The sequence below is a fragment of the Dipodomys ordii genome, unplaced genomic scaffold (assembly GCF_000151885.1).
Source record: "Dipodomys ordii isolate 6190 unplaced genomic scaffold, Dord_2.0 Scaffold120, whole genome shotgun sequence".
In the NCBI taxonomy this organism is placed as follows: domain Eukaryota; kingdom Metazoa; phylum Chordata; class Mammalia; order Rodentia; family Heteromyidae; genus Dipodomys; species Dipodomys ordii.
The window spans coordinates 2,254,312-2,274,448 of record NW_012267336.1 but is presented as its reverse complement, the minus strand read 5'-3'; the positions used below and the strand labels follow the sequence as shown (position 1 = coordinate 2,274,448).

At 50.3% G+C, this 20,137-nt stretch overlaps 1 protein-coding gene across 1 annotated transcript in view; it reads right to left on the bottom strand.

Annotated features, from left to right (window-relative positions):
• Positions 1-10,893: 10,893 nt before the first annotated feature.
• Positions 10,894-20,137, bottom strand: part of Ppil1 (peptidylprolyl isomerase (cyclophilin)-like 1) — an 11,612-nt gene continuing 2,368 nt past the window's right edge. Inside the window, exons 2-4 of the mRNA XM_013029656.1 lie at positions 18,664-18,818; positions 12,419-12,487; positions 10,894-11,931 (exon numbers count right to left, since the gene is read on the bottom strand). Of these exons, the coding sequence (XP_012885110.1) occupies positions 11,711-11,931; positions 12,419-12,487; positions 18,664-18,818 (445 nt within the window). The 3' untranslated portion in view covers positions 10,894-11,710. The remainder of the gene's footprint in view (positions 11,932-12,418; positions 12,488-18,663; positions 18,819-20,137) is intronic.

Here is a 20,137-nt window from a genome sequence, read left to right as displayed (position 1 = left end):
GGGGACGCGGCTCCGGTGCCCGTGCCAGCCACGGATGCTCCGGGTGGCTCGCGCCCTCCTCCGAGCTGCGCCCCGTCCCCGATCGCGGCGGCGGTGTGGACCGAGAGGACCCCCCGCCCGCCAACGGGTGCTCGCTCTGCGTCTCCTCCCCGAGGTGTGTGTGGGCGACCCCAGGGGCGGAACGGGGGAGGGGGCGCCGGGTCTCCCACCCAGGGCTGTGGGGCCCAGGGAGCGTGGGTCGCTGGGCGCTGGTCCGGCTCGCGGGGTCACAGGCCACCCTGAAACACGCGCCAGCGCCCTCCTCCTCTGCCTCCTCCTCCTCCCGCCCCCACCCCCGGGGCTGCAAGCTCCCCTCCTCGTCCCCCCCCACCCCAGGCTGGGCGACCCCACGCAGCTTCTCCACAACCCAATCCAAGTAGATGTCCGTGGGGCGGGGCTGCAGGCCCGGCCGGGAGCCGAGCACCTCCCCGAGGCCCAGCCCGCGCCCCTGGGCCTGGGGATGCAGCGTGGGGTCAGGGGGCGGCTGCGCAGGTAGATTCCACTCCACAGCCTTGGGCTAAGCTGTGCTGAGCTGGAACCGGCCTCCCAGTGCCCAGTGTGCCCATTGCCTGCACACGGGGCGAAGCCTGATGTGACTGCGAGGCCTCAGGTCTGGGATGCACTCCACGCAGGGCAGCGGGTGGCTCCCGCCCTTGTCTTTGACAGCCCAGCCACGCGGTCGCTCCCAGATTCTGTTTGAAGTCAATTTGCAATACATCAGACACAGCTAGAGTGGAAAACATACCTGAAGACTTGTTTCTGCAGGGCACAGGTGGTCACACCTGTCACCCTAGCACACTCAGGAGGCTGAGATATGAGGATGGCCTTTGGAAAGCAACCTAGACAGGAAAGTCTTGGAGACTGTGATCTCCAATTAACCATCCAAGCCAGAGGTGGAGCTGAGGCTCAAGTGGTAGGGCACTAGCCTTGAGCAGAAAGACAACAAACAAACATGTGCTAGGCCCTGAGTTCAAGTCCCAGTATACCGGGCACACACACACACACACACACAACACATTCCTGGGACTGAACAAGTGTTTTCTGTTTACCTATGGCTCAGGATTGGCTGGGTCGGGTTGTGGGGCCTGAACTCTGGGCCTGGGCGCTGTTCCTCAGCTCTTCAGCTCAAGGCTAACGCTCTACCACTTGAGCCACAGCGCCACTTCTGGCTTTTTTCTTTTTGCTTATGTGGTGCTGAGGAATCGAACCCAGGGCCTCATGCATGCAAGACAAGCGCTCTACCACTGAGCCACCTTCCCAGCCCCGGATTGGCTGGATTCAGTTCCTTCACCAGGGACCCACAGCAAAGGGCAAAGACAACCCAGTTCCCCAAGGCAGGAGGAGACGCTGTGGCTTGAGGCCTCACTGAGTCAGACTCCTTTTCTATGTTTTTAATTTTTTTCTGAAGTTTTATCATTTTTTGGGGGGGGGTTCTGGTCGTGGGGCCTGAACTCTGGGCCTGGGGCGCTGTCCCTCAGCTCTTCAGCTCAAGGCTAACGCTCTACCACTTGAGCCACAGTACCACTTCCAGCCTTTTCTGCTTATGTGATGCTGAGGAATCGAACCCAGGGCCTCATGCATGCAAGGCAAGTGCTCTACCACTGAGCCACCTTCCCAGCCCTTATTGTTTTTGTGTGTGTTTTATTTTTGCTCCATCCCCTCCCTCCCTCCCTTCCCCGAGGTTCTTTTTTTTTTTTTTTTGATTGTGATTAAGTGATTACATAATTTCTAAGTCACTAGTTCATTCTAACTTTCCTGGACAGCCCTTATTTTTAAATTCAAAATGAAGTCCAGTCTAAAGCACAAGATTCAGCTTGAACCACAAGTTGGAAAACAATGTTTTCAATGTATTTCTAAGGTGATTATTCTGTGTAGTAATAAACAGAACTAACAATAACGCACGATGTGAACTTTTCATTCCAGTGGTTTGTGTGTTTCCTTAGGATGAAATGAATTGTTAATGACAGTTAGCAGAATAGTACAAAAATTTATTTGGGGGGAGGGAAGCATTGAAGTTTGACCTTAGGACCTTGTATGGCTTAGACAGGCACTCTCCACTTTAGCTATACCCTAGCCTTTCTTACTTTATTTTTCATAGGGTATGGTGCTTATTGACAGGGAGGGATTAGGCCATAATTCTTCTGCCCCACCTTGAAGCAAGGATTACAAACAGGGTAGCTAGGATTACAAGCATGCAGTACCATGCTAGGCCCTCCTACTGGTTGCTTCTCTCCCCCCCCCATACCTGACCCACACTGTTCAAAATGTACTGGTAGGAGTTCTGCATTCAGTCCATGTTTGCTGAGCACTTGCTATGTGTCTTACAAGGTGCTCTGGCTACTTTATTAATAATCAGCACTATTTTGTTTTCAAAGAGCTGGGCCAGATACTACTCTTAGTTGTGGTTTTAAAAGGTATTTTTCGTGTTCCCTAAAAGTTTGTAATTCAGCCAGGCACTGGTGGCTCGCACCTGTAATCCTAGCTACTCAGGAGGCTGAGATATGAGGATCATCATTTCAAAGCCAGTCTGGGAAAGAAAGTCCATGAAACTGTTATCTCCAATTACTTACCAAAGAGCTGGAAGTGGAGATGTGGCTGAAGTGGTAAAGCACCAGCCTTGAGCAAAATAGCTGAGGGACAGTGCCCAGGCCCTGAGTTCAAGTCCCAGTACCAACACACACACACACACACACACACACACTGCCTCTTGGTCACTACCATTAGATCAGTTACCTGACAGATAGGAGAGTGTCCGCAACTGGAGGCTCACCTGGCCGCAGGCAGGCCAGCAGGCAGCCCAGCAGAGGCTGCAGACAGGCTGTCGGGGCCTGGCAACCAGATAAGAGCCAACCTTCACCTTGGCCCACCCACCACGTAACTGCCACTCGTCCCTCTGATTAGGAACTGCAAGCACGGAGTGGGCCATGCCCGGAAGATCTGAAATAACCAGCGTCAGCACTCTGTCTCCGCCGTCCAAGACTGCAAACATGCTCCCATCTGACCTAATCCTTGGTGTTAATGATAGCAGAGCAATTTCCAGAAGCGACTCCCAGCATTGATAAGGAGAGGAAGAGTGCAGGGGCTCAGGGGCAGATCCTCACAGAAGCAGCAGCTGCTCTCCCCGCCCCGCCCCTTCCTCCTCTTCCTCTCTCTTCAGAGTAAACACTGCCCTCTCATCTGCCCTGTTTCCTCTCCATGGTGGAGAGAAAAAGGATGTGCTGAAGGGAGTTGAAGCAGGAGAGGACCACGGGCTGCCCATGCTGCATGCTAGAACACACTAGAGAAAGACGATCTCCCTCTGACTTCCCTGCAGTCGGGCCGGGCATGTGGCTATATTGAGCAGTGTGGCCAGGATTTGCATCCCCACTTTTCCCCTTACCTGGGAGTTCTTTTCTTTTTTCTTTTTTGGTCGGTTGTGGGGCTTGAACTCTGGTCCTGGGCATGTCCTTCAGCTCTTCAGCTCAATGCGAGTGCTCTACCACTTGAGCCACATCGCCACTTCTGGTTTTCTGAGTGCATTATTGGAGATAAGAGTCTCACGGCCTTTCCTGCCCGGGCTGGCTTTCAACCATGATCTTCAGATCTCAGCCTCCTGAGTAGCTAGCATTATCGGCATGAACCACTGGTGCCTGGCTACCTGTGGGTTCTTCTTTCTTTTTTGGGTCTGGTCATGGGACCTGAACTCTAGGCCTGGGCACTGTCCCTCAGCTCTTCAGCTCAAGGCTAGCACTCTACCACTTGAGCCACAGCACCATTTCTGCTTTTTTTCTTTTTGCTTATGTGGTGCTGGGAAATCGAACCCAGGGCCTCATGGATGCAAGGCAAGCGCTCTACCACTGAGCCACCTTCCCAGCCCCTACCTGTGGGTTCTTATGGAGTCAACACCCTGCACCACTGTACCTGGACAGCAGCACTAAGGCCAGAGGGCGGGACAGGAACTTGAAACCATTATAGCAGTAAAGAAGGAGGGGCGATGGCAGTGTCTGATTCTATCCATTAGCAGAAATACTAGAAGGGGCTTGACTAGAGACCGTCTAGGCGGACGATCTTCATTTACTGGAAAGAGGGGGCCAGAAACGAAGGACTCAGGACATCTGAATATTCCCTCAATGAGAAGCTGCATTAATAACAGCCAGGTCGGATGCCCAGGGCACTGAGACCCAGTCTCAAGAGGAGAAGCTATGCTGGGGTACAGGAAGAGGCAAGAAGCTAGCCACGACTTCTCTGGAAAGTGGAGATGTCGGAAAGTGGTAGAGCATGAGCAGTAAGCGAAAGAGTCAAGCAAAAGCATGAGGCTTTGCGTTCAAGCCGCAGTGCTGGCGCATGTGCGCGTGCGTGTGTGTGTGTGCGCACACACACACACACACACCGACTTGCAGGCCTTCTTCTGGGAGGGGGATGACTAAGGTCCACATTCTCTGCTCACTGCCCCTGCCAGCCCACAGTGCTAGCTGTCGGTCTAGGTGTGCCAGGACAGAGGGGAGCCAGAACCTTCCTGGCAGCTCAGCAGCTTTTTCTGCCCCCTACAATCTACCCTGCCAGTCTTCTCCAGCCCAAGGGCCCAGGCTCTCTCTCCTCCCTCTTGCCTGCTTCAAGGGCTCCAGGAGAGGGAGGCCTTCCACCCCAGAGCTGGGCCCTTCAGAATACCTAGGATCTGCTTGCAGCCAATCAGGGTCCCCCCCAGGGCCTAACTCTCCCTGGCTCTCCTCTCCCTCTGCTAACAAGACATCTGGTTACCTGTGTATACCCAGCCCACCCTGTGACCTGGCTCCAGCCTCTTTCTCTCCCTTTTACTGTTCTACTGGGCCTTTGTGCTTGCTATTCCTGAAGCCTGGGGTCCATGGGTCCCTCACGTCTCTCTAAATGCATTCCTCTCTTGGAGCATGACTATCTGGGGTACCTCATGTCCTTCCCTTCCCTCCCCTCCCCTTCCTTTTCCTTTCTTCTCTTTTGTACGCAGATACTGAAGCTTAAATTCAGAGCCTCACATTGTTTCTTGGCTTTTTCTGTTCAAGGCTGGCATTCTACCACTTGAGCCACAGCTCCCCTTCTGGCTTTTTTTTTTGCTAGTTAATTAAAGAGTCTCATGGATTTACCTGCCCTGCGATCCTCAGATCTCAGCCTCCAGAGTAGCTAGGATTACAGGCTTGAGCCACTGGTGCTAGGCTTGAGACAAAGCCTCTTTAGGCAATCCTTCCATGGAGTGGGGTGCCCATGCTGAGGTTCTGGCCTGGGAGAGCTGAACCTTTATGGGTGGTATTTGCTGCATTTCTTCAGATAATAGAAGGGAAGATCCTGAGTGGAGCAGTAACTTCTCTGGTCCAAGTTCACACTGAGGGTACAAAGGCCTATCTTTTCAGCACTACAGCTGCCTCCACACCTCAGGGCAAGGCCTCTGCCCCCAGCTTCACTGAGCCTAAAATGTGGACATCACAGCCTATCAACCTCCTTCACGCCCCTTCCCTCCCAGACTCAACCCAATATCTAGCATAGCTGTACAAATGGCTTTAAAGGTAGTCTGTCTTCCAGATGTGGAAACTGAGTCCTACCGATGGGAAGAAATTGCTTCAAGCTCGCTTACCAATAAGGAATTGGTGATTTTTTTGTGTGTGGGTTTTTTGGTTTATTTTTTGTTTTGTTTTTGACAGTCCTAGGGTTGAACTCAGGGCCTGGGCACTGTCCCTGAGCCTCTCTGTGCTCAAGGCTAGCACTCTACCACTTGAGCCACAGCTCCACTTCTGGCTTTTTCTGCTTATGTGGTGCTGTGGAATCAAACCCAGGGCGTCATGTATGCTAAGCAAGCACCCTACCACTAAGCCACCTTCCCAGCCAGGAATTTTTTTTTTTTCTTTGTCAGTTGTGGGGCTTGAACTCTGGGCCTGGGCGCTGTCCCTCAGCTCTTCAGCTCAAGGCAAGCGCTCTACTGCTTGAACCACAGCACCACTTCCGGTTTTCTAGTGGTTTATTGGAAATAAGTCTCAAGGACTTTCCTGCCGGGGCTGGCTTTAAACTGTGATCCTCAGATTTCAGCCTCCTGAATATCTAGGATTACAGGTGTGAGCCACGGGCGGCTGGCAGGAACTGAGCTCCTGAATGCTGTGCTCTTGCTCCTCAGGCTCCCTGGAGGAGGGGTGGGGTCCGGACCTTCTACTGGCAGATTAGCATTAACATGGCATCTCCAGGCCTCCCACAACCAGGGCCCAGGAGATCTTTCATCTCACCTTGCTAGCCTCAAACCAACCAGCTTGCTTGCCCTGGGCCTTTCTTTCCTCTCTGCTTGGCCCCAATCCTACCTTTTTGTTGTTGCTGTGGTGATGGTGGTATGGAGGTTTGGACTCAGGGTCTTGTACTTGCTAGGCAGGCGCTGTACCACATGAGCCATACTTCGAGCCCTGTCTTCATCTTTTACATGTCACCTCTTCCAAGAAGCTAGCCTGGATTTCCCCAGTCTGCCAGTTTCTCCTCCACTGAACATCCACACTGCACTCTTGGGTATATCTCCAGCCTCAGCGTCCCATTGTTGTGGCTGGATTTTTTTTTCAGGGGTCCTCTCCCCACAATTGCAGTGTTGGAGATGGAACGTTTGTACCTGCTAGGCAAGTGCTCTGCAGCTGAGTTCATTTAACCTGCCCCCCCCCACTTCCCTCACTTCCCTGAGAGCAGCCAGGCGGCTCCAAAGCCTCTTGCCCGCTACACTCCATACAGCCCATTTCCCCTGGTTTGAGCATCTTCAGAAACAGACAATGAGTCTTCACATTTCATCAGTTAAGAGGAAAGCCAGCCCTGCAGGAAACTGCCCCTCACCCCCACCTCATGCCTTCCTGTTGGGCTGAGACATGGAGAGCAGCTAGCTTATCACCCAAGGACCCCTTCACAGTCCATTCCTGGAACACTTCCCTCTCCCCTGACCTAGTTGCTGTAAAGGCCTGTGCCCCCCCCTCAGCAGATAGGGGTGTAGGAAGGGGGGGCACTGATTCACCCCAGCCCTGATCCCAGCCACCACTTCTCCTTGGCATCTCCCCTGGCTGTATTCCCTAAGGATGAAATTCTTTTTTTTTTTCTTTTCAAACTCTAAATTGATTTTCATGCCAAGCTGCCTGTATTTGCTTGCCTGGCTGCGGAGGTAACGGAAACGTGCGCAAAATGCCACGAGGCCGCTGCGTGTGGAAGCTGAGGTCCCCGAGGTCCCCGAGGTCCCCGAGGCCTTCGGGGCGCATGCGTGCTGCTCTGAGCTGGCCGTGATTTCCCTGGGTTTATTAGCTCTGGCCCTGCCTGGGAGGGGAGCTCATCACACTTCCAGCCCTGCCTCCTCCACCTCTGGCTATGAACAGCTGGCCTGATTGTGGGAAGTGTTTGTTCCAAGTTCTCAGATAATTCTATCAGCCTTCTGGCCAGGCTTGAGTGTTGGCTTTCTGGGGTGGGATGGGGGGGTGGGTTACTGCTGACAGCCACTTGTCTGCCTGGGACAGAGGAGGGGTGCTCTGCTGGCTCTCCCCGCAGGTCCCCCTGGCTCAACATAGGAGGACAACAGGGCTGAGGGGCAGTGGAGTGGTGGAATGCTTGCCCAGTACAGAGAGGGTAAAACCCCCCACTACTTTTCCACCGTAGCTGAGAGCATGCCACCAAGTCAGGGCTGTGCCCCACATTGGGCAGAGAGAGGGCGGCTCTCATTTTACAGAACTAAGGCAGACATCAAGGGCATGTAGTGACTAGAAGTGCAGAGCAGAGAAAGGCAAGGGAACCTTCCTCCAGCCACCTCACCAGCACTCCACCCAGGGCTGCGGAGCTGGACACAAACCTGCAGTCCTCCAACTTAAGTCTCCAAACCCAAGTCCCCACCCTGCTCCGGCTGGGTCTCCATCACCAGCACAGAGAGAGGCAGCTGGGAACACTTCCTGTCCCTGCCGGTCAACTGTGGGTTCCCTTCCTTTGGGGGCCTTTCTAAGTCAATGTCAGATGGCCATGTGTCTAGTCAGAGGAAGGAGGCAGGGAAGTGTGGTTCTATTCTGCCCCTGATGTTTCGGCTGAGGAGAAACAGGGTCCATGGGCTGCAGCTTTTAATGGAATAGAGGCCAGTCCTGGCAGAGGAGAATGAGTGATTGCTCTAGGCAGGGCTGGGTGGTGAGGCTAATAGAGTTAGGACTCAATAAACACACTGATTAGGGGGGGCTACCCCCACCTTTCCCACAGGGCCTCCCAGGCTCTACCCAGGCTCTGTTGCAAGGAAATGACACAGCCAGGGTAGACACTGCAGCCTGCCAGGCACACAGCAGTGGTAACCCTGCCCTACACCAGATTCTTCCTTTCCTTTGTGTCATCTTCCTCCTGTGTATCAAAGGTGGAGATATCAGAGAAAGAGCTCAGTGTAAGATCAGAAATCAAGTCCTGGTCATGCAGGCTGTGGGCCTACATGTAACTCCCTCCCTTCATTCTCTCAAGGTTTGGTTCTCCTCAGAAGTTGGTTGGGAGGATTATGAGAAAAATATGAGTTGGTGGCTCAGGCCTGTAATCCTGCTCAGGAGGCAGAGATCTGAAGATTTCAGTTGGAAGCCAGTACAGGCAGAAAGGCCCAAAGCTATGAGACTCATATCTCCAATTAACCACCTAAAAACTGGAAATAAGAGCTGTGGCTCAAAGTGGTAGAGTGCTAGCCTTGAGCAAAAGACCTCAGGGACAGTGCCCAGAGTTCAAGCCCCACAATCGATTAAAAAAGAAATCAGAGGGGCTGGGAAGGTGGCTCAGTGGTAGAGCACTTGCCTTGCATGCTTGAGGCCCTGGTTTTGATTCCTCAGCACCACATAAGAAAAAAGCCGGAAGTGGCGCTGTGGCTCAAGTGGTAGAGCGCTAGCCTTGAGCTGAAGAGCTGAGGGACAGCGCCCAGGCCCAGAGTTCAGGCCCCATGACCGGACCAAAAAAAAAAAAAAATCAGAGAGCATCCTTAGATCATGTAAAAGGGACCATGACTGCTTTCTTCTAAAGGTTCTTCTGGTTTTCTTGGTGTTGGATGTGAGAGGGGCTCCAAATTACATTGAACAAATGAGCCCAACTGTAGAGAGGAACATTAGGTGGTCAAGAAGAAGCTGGCTCTTTGGGACAAGGCATGATGTGGAACTAGGCCCTGGGCTCAGGGCTCGGCCAACTTTACCACATGGGTTTCACCCCCACCTGGACCGCTAGACTGAGAACAGGGATGCTCAGCTGGGCCGTCAGTTTCCACAGGCTCCTTCTGTGCTAGGCTGACATCCCAATTCTAGTCTCTTGCGATCTGAGCAGTCGGTTGCTGGCTTTCTGTGTTCGAAGGGGCGGGCAGGCAAGGTTTAGTAAAATGATGCAAGGTGTTGGCAGGCTTGTGCCTTTTGAAGATATGGCAAGGCTAAACTGTATCCACAGTGGCCTCTAGTGGCAAATATCCAAAACAGCATGCTAAATGGGAATTGGCAGCTAACGGAACCTTCTCAGATTGACCTAGATTCAGACTTACGGCTAAAAGGGTTTGGCTGAAGTCTCCACTTGATGAATGACACATGTCAGCAATCGGGTGACTCCCTAGGGTCACACGAAGGCCGCACGCTGAGCGCACAAACTTTGCCAACAACTAGCCACCGGTTTCAGGCAGGGATTTTGAATTACCAAGCAGTTTAGAAGAACAGAGACCCGATTCCTCAAGACCAGGCCGAACCTAAAGAGGGAGAACTTGCCCTATTTTCTTCCCATGCATTCTCTTAAATCTAGTTTCTGGAACATTCTATCCTATTTACCTAAAAGTAATAACCCATTCTGCCAGGCGCCGGTGGCTCACGCCAGTCATCCTAGCTACTCAGGAGGCTGAGATCTGAGGATTGCAGTTCAAAGCCAGCCCAAGCAGGAAAGTCCCTAAGACTCTCCAACTAACCACCAGGAAAATGGAAGTGGCTCTGTGGCTCGAGGGGTAGAGCACTCACTTGAGCTGAAGAGCTGAGGGATAGCGCCCAGGCCCAGGGTTCAAGCCCCATGACCAACAAAAACAAAAATAAAAACCATTCTGCAGCTTTCAGTGCCTTCTCCCCCACACACTGTGTGATGCCAAACTGGGTCCTGGTGAGGGTCAGACTGGCTGGAAGATCTGGGTGCCTTGTGTTGGAAAAGCTATTTTGACATATTCTGGAAACACAGTCTAAAAATAAAAAAGCTGAGGCCTTCCAGAGGGCTGAGTGGAAAAGCCAAAGCCTGGGTCTGGGCCTGGGATAAAGCTCATTCTGCCAACAGATAGAGCATGGTACTTGATCTGTCTGGCAATGAGTTCAAAGCACCACGCAGGTGCAGGAAAGACCCACAGAAGACATGGCCGAGGTCAGAGCAGTGGAAGGGAGGTGAGCTAAGGTCAGCTATACTCACCTTTGGGATAAAGAGGCAGGGGATGGGACCACAGCATTATGTGATCAGGACCATTATCAATTTCAAAGTTGAGGAGAATACAGTAGCATTGAGCCACTGTTGGGCCATTTTAAAAAGCAAATAAGCGTTTTCAAAACTGCCAGTGAACAGGAAGCAAGCAAAGGCCACAGCATGTCTGCCTTAGGTCTCAGCCCACCACCTGTGCCCACAGCTCATCTCTCCCTCACACTCAGGGGCATCAGGGAATTTCTTTGATTTTGAGTGGAGTCTGCCGGAGACTTACTAAGCAATGTGAAACTCGAAGACAGGAGCTGTCATTTTACTTGCAGAAAATGGCCATTAGAGCCTCAGACAGGCACAGGAGAGTGGCTCAAATGGTAGAGCACTTGCCTAGCAAAGACAAATTCAAACCCCAGGACTGCCAGAGAAAGAGAGAAGAGAAAGGAGAAGAGAGCACTGCACAGTATTTAGAGACAGCAGTAATTTCAATCATCAATGGCATTTTACTTCTGAAGATTCTATGTATTACACAGACATTAACTTCCTTTCACTCCTACAGTCCCCAAATCCAGAAATAAAAAACAAAAATGTACAAAACACTCCAATTTCTCTAGTCTTGGTTAAAACGCCTAAGCAGTGTTTCCCTTGGGAACACAGAGACTTCCTCTCGGTATGTCCATGTCCCTATCACACCTTCTGGGAAACTTGACTGCAGGATGCATTTCCCAGGGTGGCTTTGTGTGTGCTGCTTAAGTGTACAGAGCAGCAGTGCTGGTGTGGCCTTGAGGAGAAATAAATGGACACACGGTCCCTGGGAAGAGTAACAGGGGCCTGAAACAGGGGTGGCACAGAATTAAGAAGCCGGACACACAACTTGCTTTGGAATTCGGTGGCTGTCAGCCCACCAGACTGCAGTGTGGGCTGGAATATAAATCTCCCAGGAACAAGTTTGCTGAGAACTGTAATATGACCGAGTCGGCTTCATTTTGTTCCAAGTGTGTCAGCGCAGACGTGACAGGAAGATGAAGGAGATGGAGGGCTGCGGGGCCCCGGTGGTGAGCAGGAGGTGGTGGATAAACACTTACGGATGTTTCTGCAAATGTCCTGTCAACCAGAGCACCAGGAGGGAAGTGCGCTACTAACGACAGCTCCTTCTCTAACTCACCCCAACCCCCAGGGCCTGCTTAGCTCCAGATGCCTGGCCAAAATGGAGTTCAGAGTTACAAGCCCTCTGGGCCCCTGGAAGCTGTCGCTGGGGCTGCCTGCAGCTCTGGCAGTGTCTGTGAGGGACAGCGGGCTATCCAGAGGGGTAGGCCTTAATGATCTTCACGTCGTCCACAGGCCGGTCCTGGGAGTTTGTCTCCACCATGCCCACTCGATTCACCATTCCTATACCCTGGCACACTCGGCCAAAGATGGTGTGTTTGCCATCGAGCCACTGGGTGGGGGCAAGGGTCACAAAGAACTGGCTGCCATTGGTGTCTGGGCCTGCGTTGGCCATGGCGAGAATTCCAGCCCCTGGGAGAAAAGACAATGAGGAAGAATATGAATGACTCCAGGGCTCCAGCCCAGGACGCTAGGCAGTCCCGGGGTGCAAGAGGCCAGGGCTTGGTTCTGGCTGCTGCTAAGGCTCTGTGGCCGCAGACCCCTTCTTCCTCAGGGCAGACCCTTGTCCTGCACAAAGGCCACACGCACAGCCCTGCTGGCCTTTACCCATTCCCGCAGGCACCCTGGCAGGGCCTTGGGGTTGTTATGAGCTTTCCATGCTCTTTAGTTTATGACACTCAAAAGCAGTGGTGTAGAGCACTCACACCAGCCCTTGGGAGTTGCTGAGCACTCTTGAGAGGCTCCGCATCCTTATCTGCCAGGGCTCTCTGTGGCGCCATGGCGGGGCAGCTACCTGGCACCATGCCACGGTGTCAGGCACTCGCCTTGACTCACAGCCAGAAGAGCAAGCTTTCAAATCCACCCTCCCTGCCGCCCAGGCCAGCCGGATCACACTTACCGGTGAACTTCAGGTCTGGATGGAGCTCATCCTCAAACTGTTTGCCATAAATAGATGCGCCTCCTCGACCTGTCCAAGAAGAAGACACGTGTGAAATGACATGACCAGCCCCACAGTGTGCTGAGAGCCAGGTCCACAGGCCGGGTCCAATTTCCGAACACAGCAAAGAGCGAGCAGTGAGCATGTGTGGCACTGCTGGAGACACTACAGCTACCGAAACAAGCAAATCACTGCTTTCATTCAGGTAACCTGTCTTTCTGAAATAACAGTGCTTCCCTGCTTATTAAGCCAATGCGTGTGCACTGCCAAAAGTGCAGGAAACACAGAACATTATCAAAAGACACACAAGTCCCCTGCAATCTAACCATCTTGCGAAAACCCATTCATACTCTGGCATGTTAAGAGATGTTTGACTTTTCCAGTTTGTGTATTGGAGCAGGAGTGCCACAGCCATTGCCCTACGCCCACCACAGGCACAGCTGCCCACCTGCGTGCTGCCCTGCTGGGCTCATATCTGCCCCCAACCCCACCAGTCCCGAGCTCTAGGCATTAATATTAACATGATGTATTATTATTTTTTCCTGCAGGTCCTGGGCTTTGAACTCAGGGCTTGGGCTCTGTTCCTGAGCCTCTCTGTGCTCAAGGCGAGCGGTTTACCACTCGAGCCACGTACTACTTCTGACTTTTTCTGCTTATGTGGTACTCAGGAATGGAACCCAGGGCTTCATGCATGCTAGGCAAGCACTCTACTACTAAGCCACATTCCTAGCCCAACCCTCTAGGCATCAATATGAAAGGTGCAGAGAAGGCACCAGCCAAGAGGGCTGAGGCCTGCAGTAGTCTGTAGTGAGCAAGCTGCGGGCATGCACCTCCAGGATCTGCCCTCTAGGACCTGAAAAGCAACACATAAACGTCCCCACAAATGGGTAGGGCATTAAGGGGAGCCACATGAGGCTGGGGACTTCAAGCCACCAGTAGACCAAAGGCCTCTTTAATCCCTAGGCCTAGTGCGGCCTGCAGCCAGCTTGCGCTTCTACAGCGCCTTCTATAGGGATATGTTCTTTTCCCAAAAGTCAACTCAGCCCAGCAGCAAAATCTCAGAAAGACAAACAATTCCATGGCAGACACGCCTCTGGCCATGCGTTACAAGGCAAAGGTGGCCGGGGTGGTCAGGAATACACAGGGCCTGGGGCATAGACGCCAATGGTGAGCTGAAAGCCAACGGCCTGCAGCTTTGCGGCTGGGCATCTGGGTGTCAGACCAGTGCAGACAACTGACCCTGGCACACACCTGCCTTCTTACCTCCTAGCTTCCACATTCCTCTCTCTTCAGTTCTCATTTATCTAGCTAGGAACCAGTGACTCACACCTGTAATCCTCGCTACCTAGGAGGCTGAGATCTGAGGATCATGGTTCAAAGTTAGCCTGGGCAGAAAAGTCCATGAGGTTATTATCTCCAATTAACCACCAAAAAAAGCCAGAAGTAGAGCTGTGGCTCAAGTGGTGAACACTAGCTTTGAGCACAAAAACTTAGGGACTGCTGGGAAGGTGGCTCAACGGTAGAGTGCTTGCCTCACACACATGAGACCGTGGGTTCGATTCCTCAGCACCATATAAACAGTAAAAAAAGGCCAGAAGTGGCACTGTGGCTCTGTGTGCTAGCCTTGAGCTGAAGAGCTCAGGGACAGCGCCCAGGCCTAGAGTTTAAGCCCCAGGACTGACAAAACAACAACAACAAAGAACAACTTAAGGACAGTGCTCAAGCCGAGTTTGAGCACCAGACAGGCACAAAAGGTAATAACAAAACTCCCACATTTCTCCAATATATACATTTTGGGCATAAAACACAAATATACAAAGAATAACATCTCCACTAAGAAATAAAGTACGGCAAATGCAGTTAAGACCACACCCACATCCAATGTACCTTTCTTGGTCCCTTCTGAGAGCCTGCCCAGAAGCCCATAGCTATTCTCAGTAGGAGTTCACCGTTTCCCTGCATATGCTTGCTTGGTCCTAAACAACCTGCATTGCTCTTGTGAATGCTTTAACTTTATATAACAATATTGTACTTCACATGTTCTCATGCTGTTAGTTTTCTAGCTTCCTGTTAGTGAGCTCTGTCTAGTCTGTCCCTGGCTGGCCTGGGACAGGATTCCACAGGATGGCCATCTTTTCTTGTGCTGGACACAAGTGCTGGGTAATACTCCTGCCTGCGACTGTCAAGGTGCTGAGCAACCACTCTGTGCTACCTCCTGACAGGAGCACGAGAGCTCTTGGGAGACCAAAGCTAATCAGGGCTCCATGGAGGGGGGGGGGGGAGGAGTCTTCAGCACTAGATCTTCCAAATGTCATTAAGGAAATGGGTGTCGCTAGGCACTGGTAGCTCACGCCTGTAATCCTAGCTACTCAGGAGGCTGAGATCTGAGGATCACAGTTCAAAGCCAGCCTGGGCAGGAAAGGTCGTGAGACTCTTATCTCCAATAAACCACTCAGAAAACCATTAGTGGCGCTGTGGCTCAAGTAGTAGTGCTAGCCTCAGGAACAGCACCCAGGCCCAGAATTCAAGCCCCACAACGGACAGACACACACACAAAAAGGGAGATGGGTGTCTCACAATCTTTCCTGTCTAGGCTGGCTTCAAACTATGATCATCAGATCCAGCCTCCTGAGTAGCTAGGATTATAGACATAAGCAATGGCACCCTGCACTCACTCATCTTTCTAAGTCCCAAATGCTCTTCCTTCTACTTCCCAAGAGTCAGAACTCTTCAGGTCCTCCAAGGCCACTTCACAGTATGCCTCCTTGCCATCCCAGCCTCTCCTCTGTACTGTTCCCTGATTATGAATACCACAACCCGTCCCACACACAATCCGTATCACGCCAGCAGACACCTGCATACTGTACTTAAACTGCCACTCTCTGTTCTCTCTTCTAGTGAACAGCTTGCTTCCTGCAAGGCTGGGAGTGCTGCAAAGGAAAACATCGCCTTGGCTTCTACTGCCAAATTCCCCTTGTGGGCCTTGAACGAGGCAGATACACAGCAGACCCGTGGCAAAGAGGCATCAAATGAATACAATTAACAACGAGATTGTGTTCATCAGGACAAATTTTAGGTGTTCCTGGGGCTACCAAGAAGAGAAATGAAATCAGAGCAAGAGTGACAAGTGGAATAATCAGCCTTAATTAATCATCAGATCCCAGCAGCTGGGGAGCCCTGGGGTGTGGGGCCAAGGGCAGAACGTTCAGGAGACCTGCAGGAAGGACTCCCTAGGTACGGGGAATAGAGAAGGAGGAAGGAAGAAGGAAAAGGAGGAGGAAGAGGCCAGGAGGAGCAAAGAAAAGATACATGGAAGGTGAGGGAAAACAGACACCAAAGGGCTTTCACAGGGGAGACTGTAGACAGAAAATGGCCACGTGTAGGGAGGGAGGAAGTGGAAGGAACCTAAGTGGTTAGAAAACATCTGGCAGACGCATCAGAGGACACCAACCGGAGATCAGTTCACCAACTTAAGAGCTCAGGACCTATACCTGCCCACCTCAGCTTTTCAGAAAAAAACTAGGCCACCAGGTCTGAGAAAGGCATCAGCTAGAGACCAGGAGAAACTGCCCCTTGTTTGCCTCTGCCACAGTCCTGCCAGTCAGCTGCCCAAGCACTCACTGAAGAGCGAATCTTCTGGGTGCCTCGATTTCATTAAAGTTTACCATGGAAAAGTAACATTAGGAAGGATTGCAAACCAGCTACAAACAACAGGAATAGCTGGACACCTGGCTCAAGTGGTAGAGGGCCTGCCTGGCACAAGCCAGGACAGGGCTTCCTGTGGCTGTCATGACAGAGATGGCTCAGCAGGAGTGAGAATCTCATAAAATAAGGCTCAAAAACCAGCTAAGAAATCAAAGAATAAGGTGAGAGGATCACAGAGCTAAGGACACAAATTGAAGTCCAAATGACAGCAATAAAGAGGCAATGAAGAAATTAAGGCAGAAAAGAACAGAAAACAAGACTGAAAATTGAATAAGGCTGAGGGAAGAGACTCTCAGTGGAGGCAGGGAAAGGAAAATCACCTCATCAAAGGAAATATGATAGGTATGGACAGCATGGGTCGCCAAATAGCATTCTCTGTCTTCCTGAAATAGAAATTCAATAAGTATCACTGGACAAAATACCCAGAAAGAGTTTTTCAAAAACTTCCCTGAATTGAAGGATCCAGTCAACCTGGCCTCAGCACCTTACAAATGCTTTGAATCACATTCAAAGCCAGACGGCGATGGATCTGAGGGAACGAAGGTGGCCAAGAACAGTGATGGCCTGCCAGGCTCTTTCCGACGTGAAAGCAACAGGAGCAAATAGGGAGATAAAACACCCTCCAGCCTTTGCAATAAAACCAACAGGTGAGAAGGCCTGCTTTGCGAACAAGGTCAGCACGTGGTGAGCAATGAACCCTCTGGAAGCAGACACCATGTGGGGCTGGGCTCTTGGTGTAGAGCAGAAAGCAATAAAACTACTTTGTTGAATGGAAACTTCTCAGTATAACTACTTAAAGACAATAAAAATGCTTTTAAAGCAATGAAATGAACAAAAGTAAGGGTTGGGGAATAAGAACGGGTAGAAAAGAAGTACTGACTGGCTTCATAGCAGTCAGTTTTTCTGTTAAAAATACAAATATAATACTTTTTGTTTTTGAAAAGGAGCGTATACATCTTACATCATTCTTTTGAAAACACTTCTATTTAGCTAGCTATCCATCCTTTCGACTAGATTGTGGAAAGAAGAACATGTGGCATGATGGCCACCAAAAAGTTACAGATGCTCACTTCTGAGAGGTAGGAAATAGGAGACAGAGGCTGGGTATCTTTACAACCCCCTTCACATACTTTACTGTATAGTGTTCTAAAATATTTCTGTATTAGAAGAACAAACCTGAATGCTTCTGGTCATAAAGAACAATTGAGAATGTCAAAGAACAGTAAGGTTCTACCACAGATAAAAATTCAGCTTATTTTAAAGGCAAAAGAACAGGAATTAGCAGAGAAAGGCAAACTGAAAGGTGAGGGTTCTTAGAACAAGCAACGTTCTAATAGTTTCACTAACTGCCAGTCCCTCCCAATTCATGTCTCCACACCAGATCTTCCCTTGATTCCAGACTCCCATATCCAACTACTCCACATATGCACTTAAAGATCAAGTATTTCAAATATAACATGTCCAACCATCAAATTCCAGATCTGCCCATCAGGAACCGAGAAGCATCCTTGCCCATTTCCTGAACCACCCATCCAATCTGCCAGCAAGTCCCAATAACAACCTGCATCCAGTCACCTGTAGCACCTTCTCTACGGTAGCCCTGCCTGAGCACACCGGCCCACACATCTACTCTCCAAACTGCCAGTGCTTGCTCTAAAGCCTAGATAAATCACACCACTCATTCCTTTACCAAAACCCTCCAGTGACTGTCATCAACTGAGAATAAACACATCCTTCTCTACTGCACGCCGTGCGGCCAGTGCATGCTCCAGCCTCCAGGCCTTGTGTTTGTTCTTCAGCCCATCTTGAATGCTTCCCCTAGTTTCAAGGCTCATTTTCTTCTTTTCTTCTTCTTTTTGTTGGTTGTGCAGCCTGAACTAGCCTGGGCGCTGTCCTTCAGCTTTTCAGCTCAAGGCAAGTGCTCTACCACTTGAGCCACCGCACCACTTCCGGCTTTATTTTTTTTTCTGCTTATGTGGTGCTGAGGAATCGAACCCAGGGCCTCATGCACACAAGGCAAACCCTCTACCACTGAGCCACCTTCTCAGCCCTCAAGGCTCATTTTCTTTCCTCATTCACATCTCTGTTCCACATCCCCACAGTTTCCTTGCTTTGTCCAGCAGGAATTGTCTCCTTGTTCACAGCTAAAGCCCTACCAATTAGAAAAATAGCTGACCCAAAGCTGGTGCTCAACACAGCTAATTAAGCAAGTCAATAAAGGGACCCAATTATTTATTCTTCTCAAGATGCCTTTTTATTTCTGGTTGTTCGAACCACTCTGCATCACTACAGGTCTGGCAAATAGTTTGCCCATGCTAAGGAGCATGAACATTATAGGAAACTCAAGGAAGGGAAGATTAGCAACTGGTGAACTCGATGTGTTTGAGGAAGGTGAAGGCAGGTGGGAACTGTCACAGAATCCCCCAACTTTACCCAGGTAAGTGGCAAGTCACCTAGCAGTAACGATTGAGACTTCAGAAACCTGTTTTGTTCAACTGTACCTGTCCCTGTTGGGTCCCCTCCTTGGATCATAAAGTCTTTGATGATTCTGTGGAACTTGGTGCCATTGTAGTAACCTCGACGAGCCAGCTCAGCAAAGTTCTTACAGGTCTTCGGGGCATGTTTCCAGTAGAGTTCCAATACGATGATCCCCATGCTGCAGAGGGCAGGCCAGCAGTCAAAAACATTGTGGAGGGAAGGGATGGTAGGGGAAAAACAAAAGAGGACGTAACAATGCTCAATAGGAAATGTACCTTACTCATGTAACTGAGACCCCTCTGTACAGTATTTTTACAACAAAAAAATGTATACAGTGCTCGCTTCGGCAGCACATATACTAAAAAAAAAAAATGAATACAAAAGAATAAACAAAAAAAATCACGATGAACAGGAATACTGGGGACTGCTCTGACTTATGACTTTTGACCTTAGAAGTCATGAAATTGTGAGAAACACGGTATTTCATGATCAGAAAAAAAAGAAAAGCCAACCCCACAAAACAATGCAACAAACACAGATGATCCCCTTTGAGAAAAACTATAAAGAGGTTCTGGTACTTCTAATCAGAGTAACTGCAGACAGCCCAAAATTCTAATACTTTATACATAAGTCACTGAAACCAATCTCTAGGAAAAAAGTTCCTACACTTGATTTTACTTGTTAATGTATTTTTCTTGGTAGTATAGTTTTTGTTCTTTGTCTGTTGTGGGGCTTGAATTCTGGGTCTGGGCGCTGTCCCTCAGCTCTTCAGCTCAAGGCTAGCGTTTTACCACTTGAGCTACAGCACCACTTCAAGTTTTCAGGTGGTTTACTGGAGATAAGAGTCTTACAGACTTTGCTGCAATCCTTAGATATCAGCCTTCTGAGTAGCTAGGATTACAAGTGTGAGCCACCAATGCCCAGCGTGGTATAGAATTTTAAATCAAAGCCTTTCCTTTGCTAGGCAAAGGGCTCTACCACTTAACCCACACTTCCAGCCCTTTTGGTTTTTTGTGTTTTTTTTTTGCTTTATTTTTTGGATAGGGTCTCACATTTTTTTCCCCAGGGCCTTAAGACTGTGACCTACCTAATTACATTTGCTGTGGACCTGGAATTAAAGATGTGAACTAGTTTATTTATTCAGATGGGTCTTGCTTACTTTTTTTTTTTTTTGGCTTGGCATGATCTTCCCAATCTCTGCCTTCTAACAAGGTGGAATTACAGGTATGAGCCACTAGTGCCAAATTTCCTAACAGCCTTTCTAACTGCAATCCTTTCTCTACAATGCAATTGTTTCTCATAGGTTAATCACTACTCAGTGTAAAGTCTGAATCTGGTGGCTATTTTTTTAGTATATAGAAAATAACCCTTTGTAATGACAATCAAGAAGTACATATGTGGGGCTGGGAAGGTGGCTCAGTGGTAGAGCGCTTGCCTTGCATGCCTGAGGCCCTGGGTTCGATTCCTCAGCACCACATAAGCAAAAAGAAAAAAGCC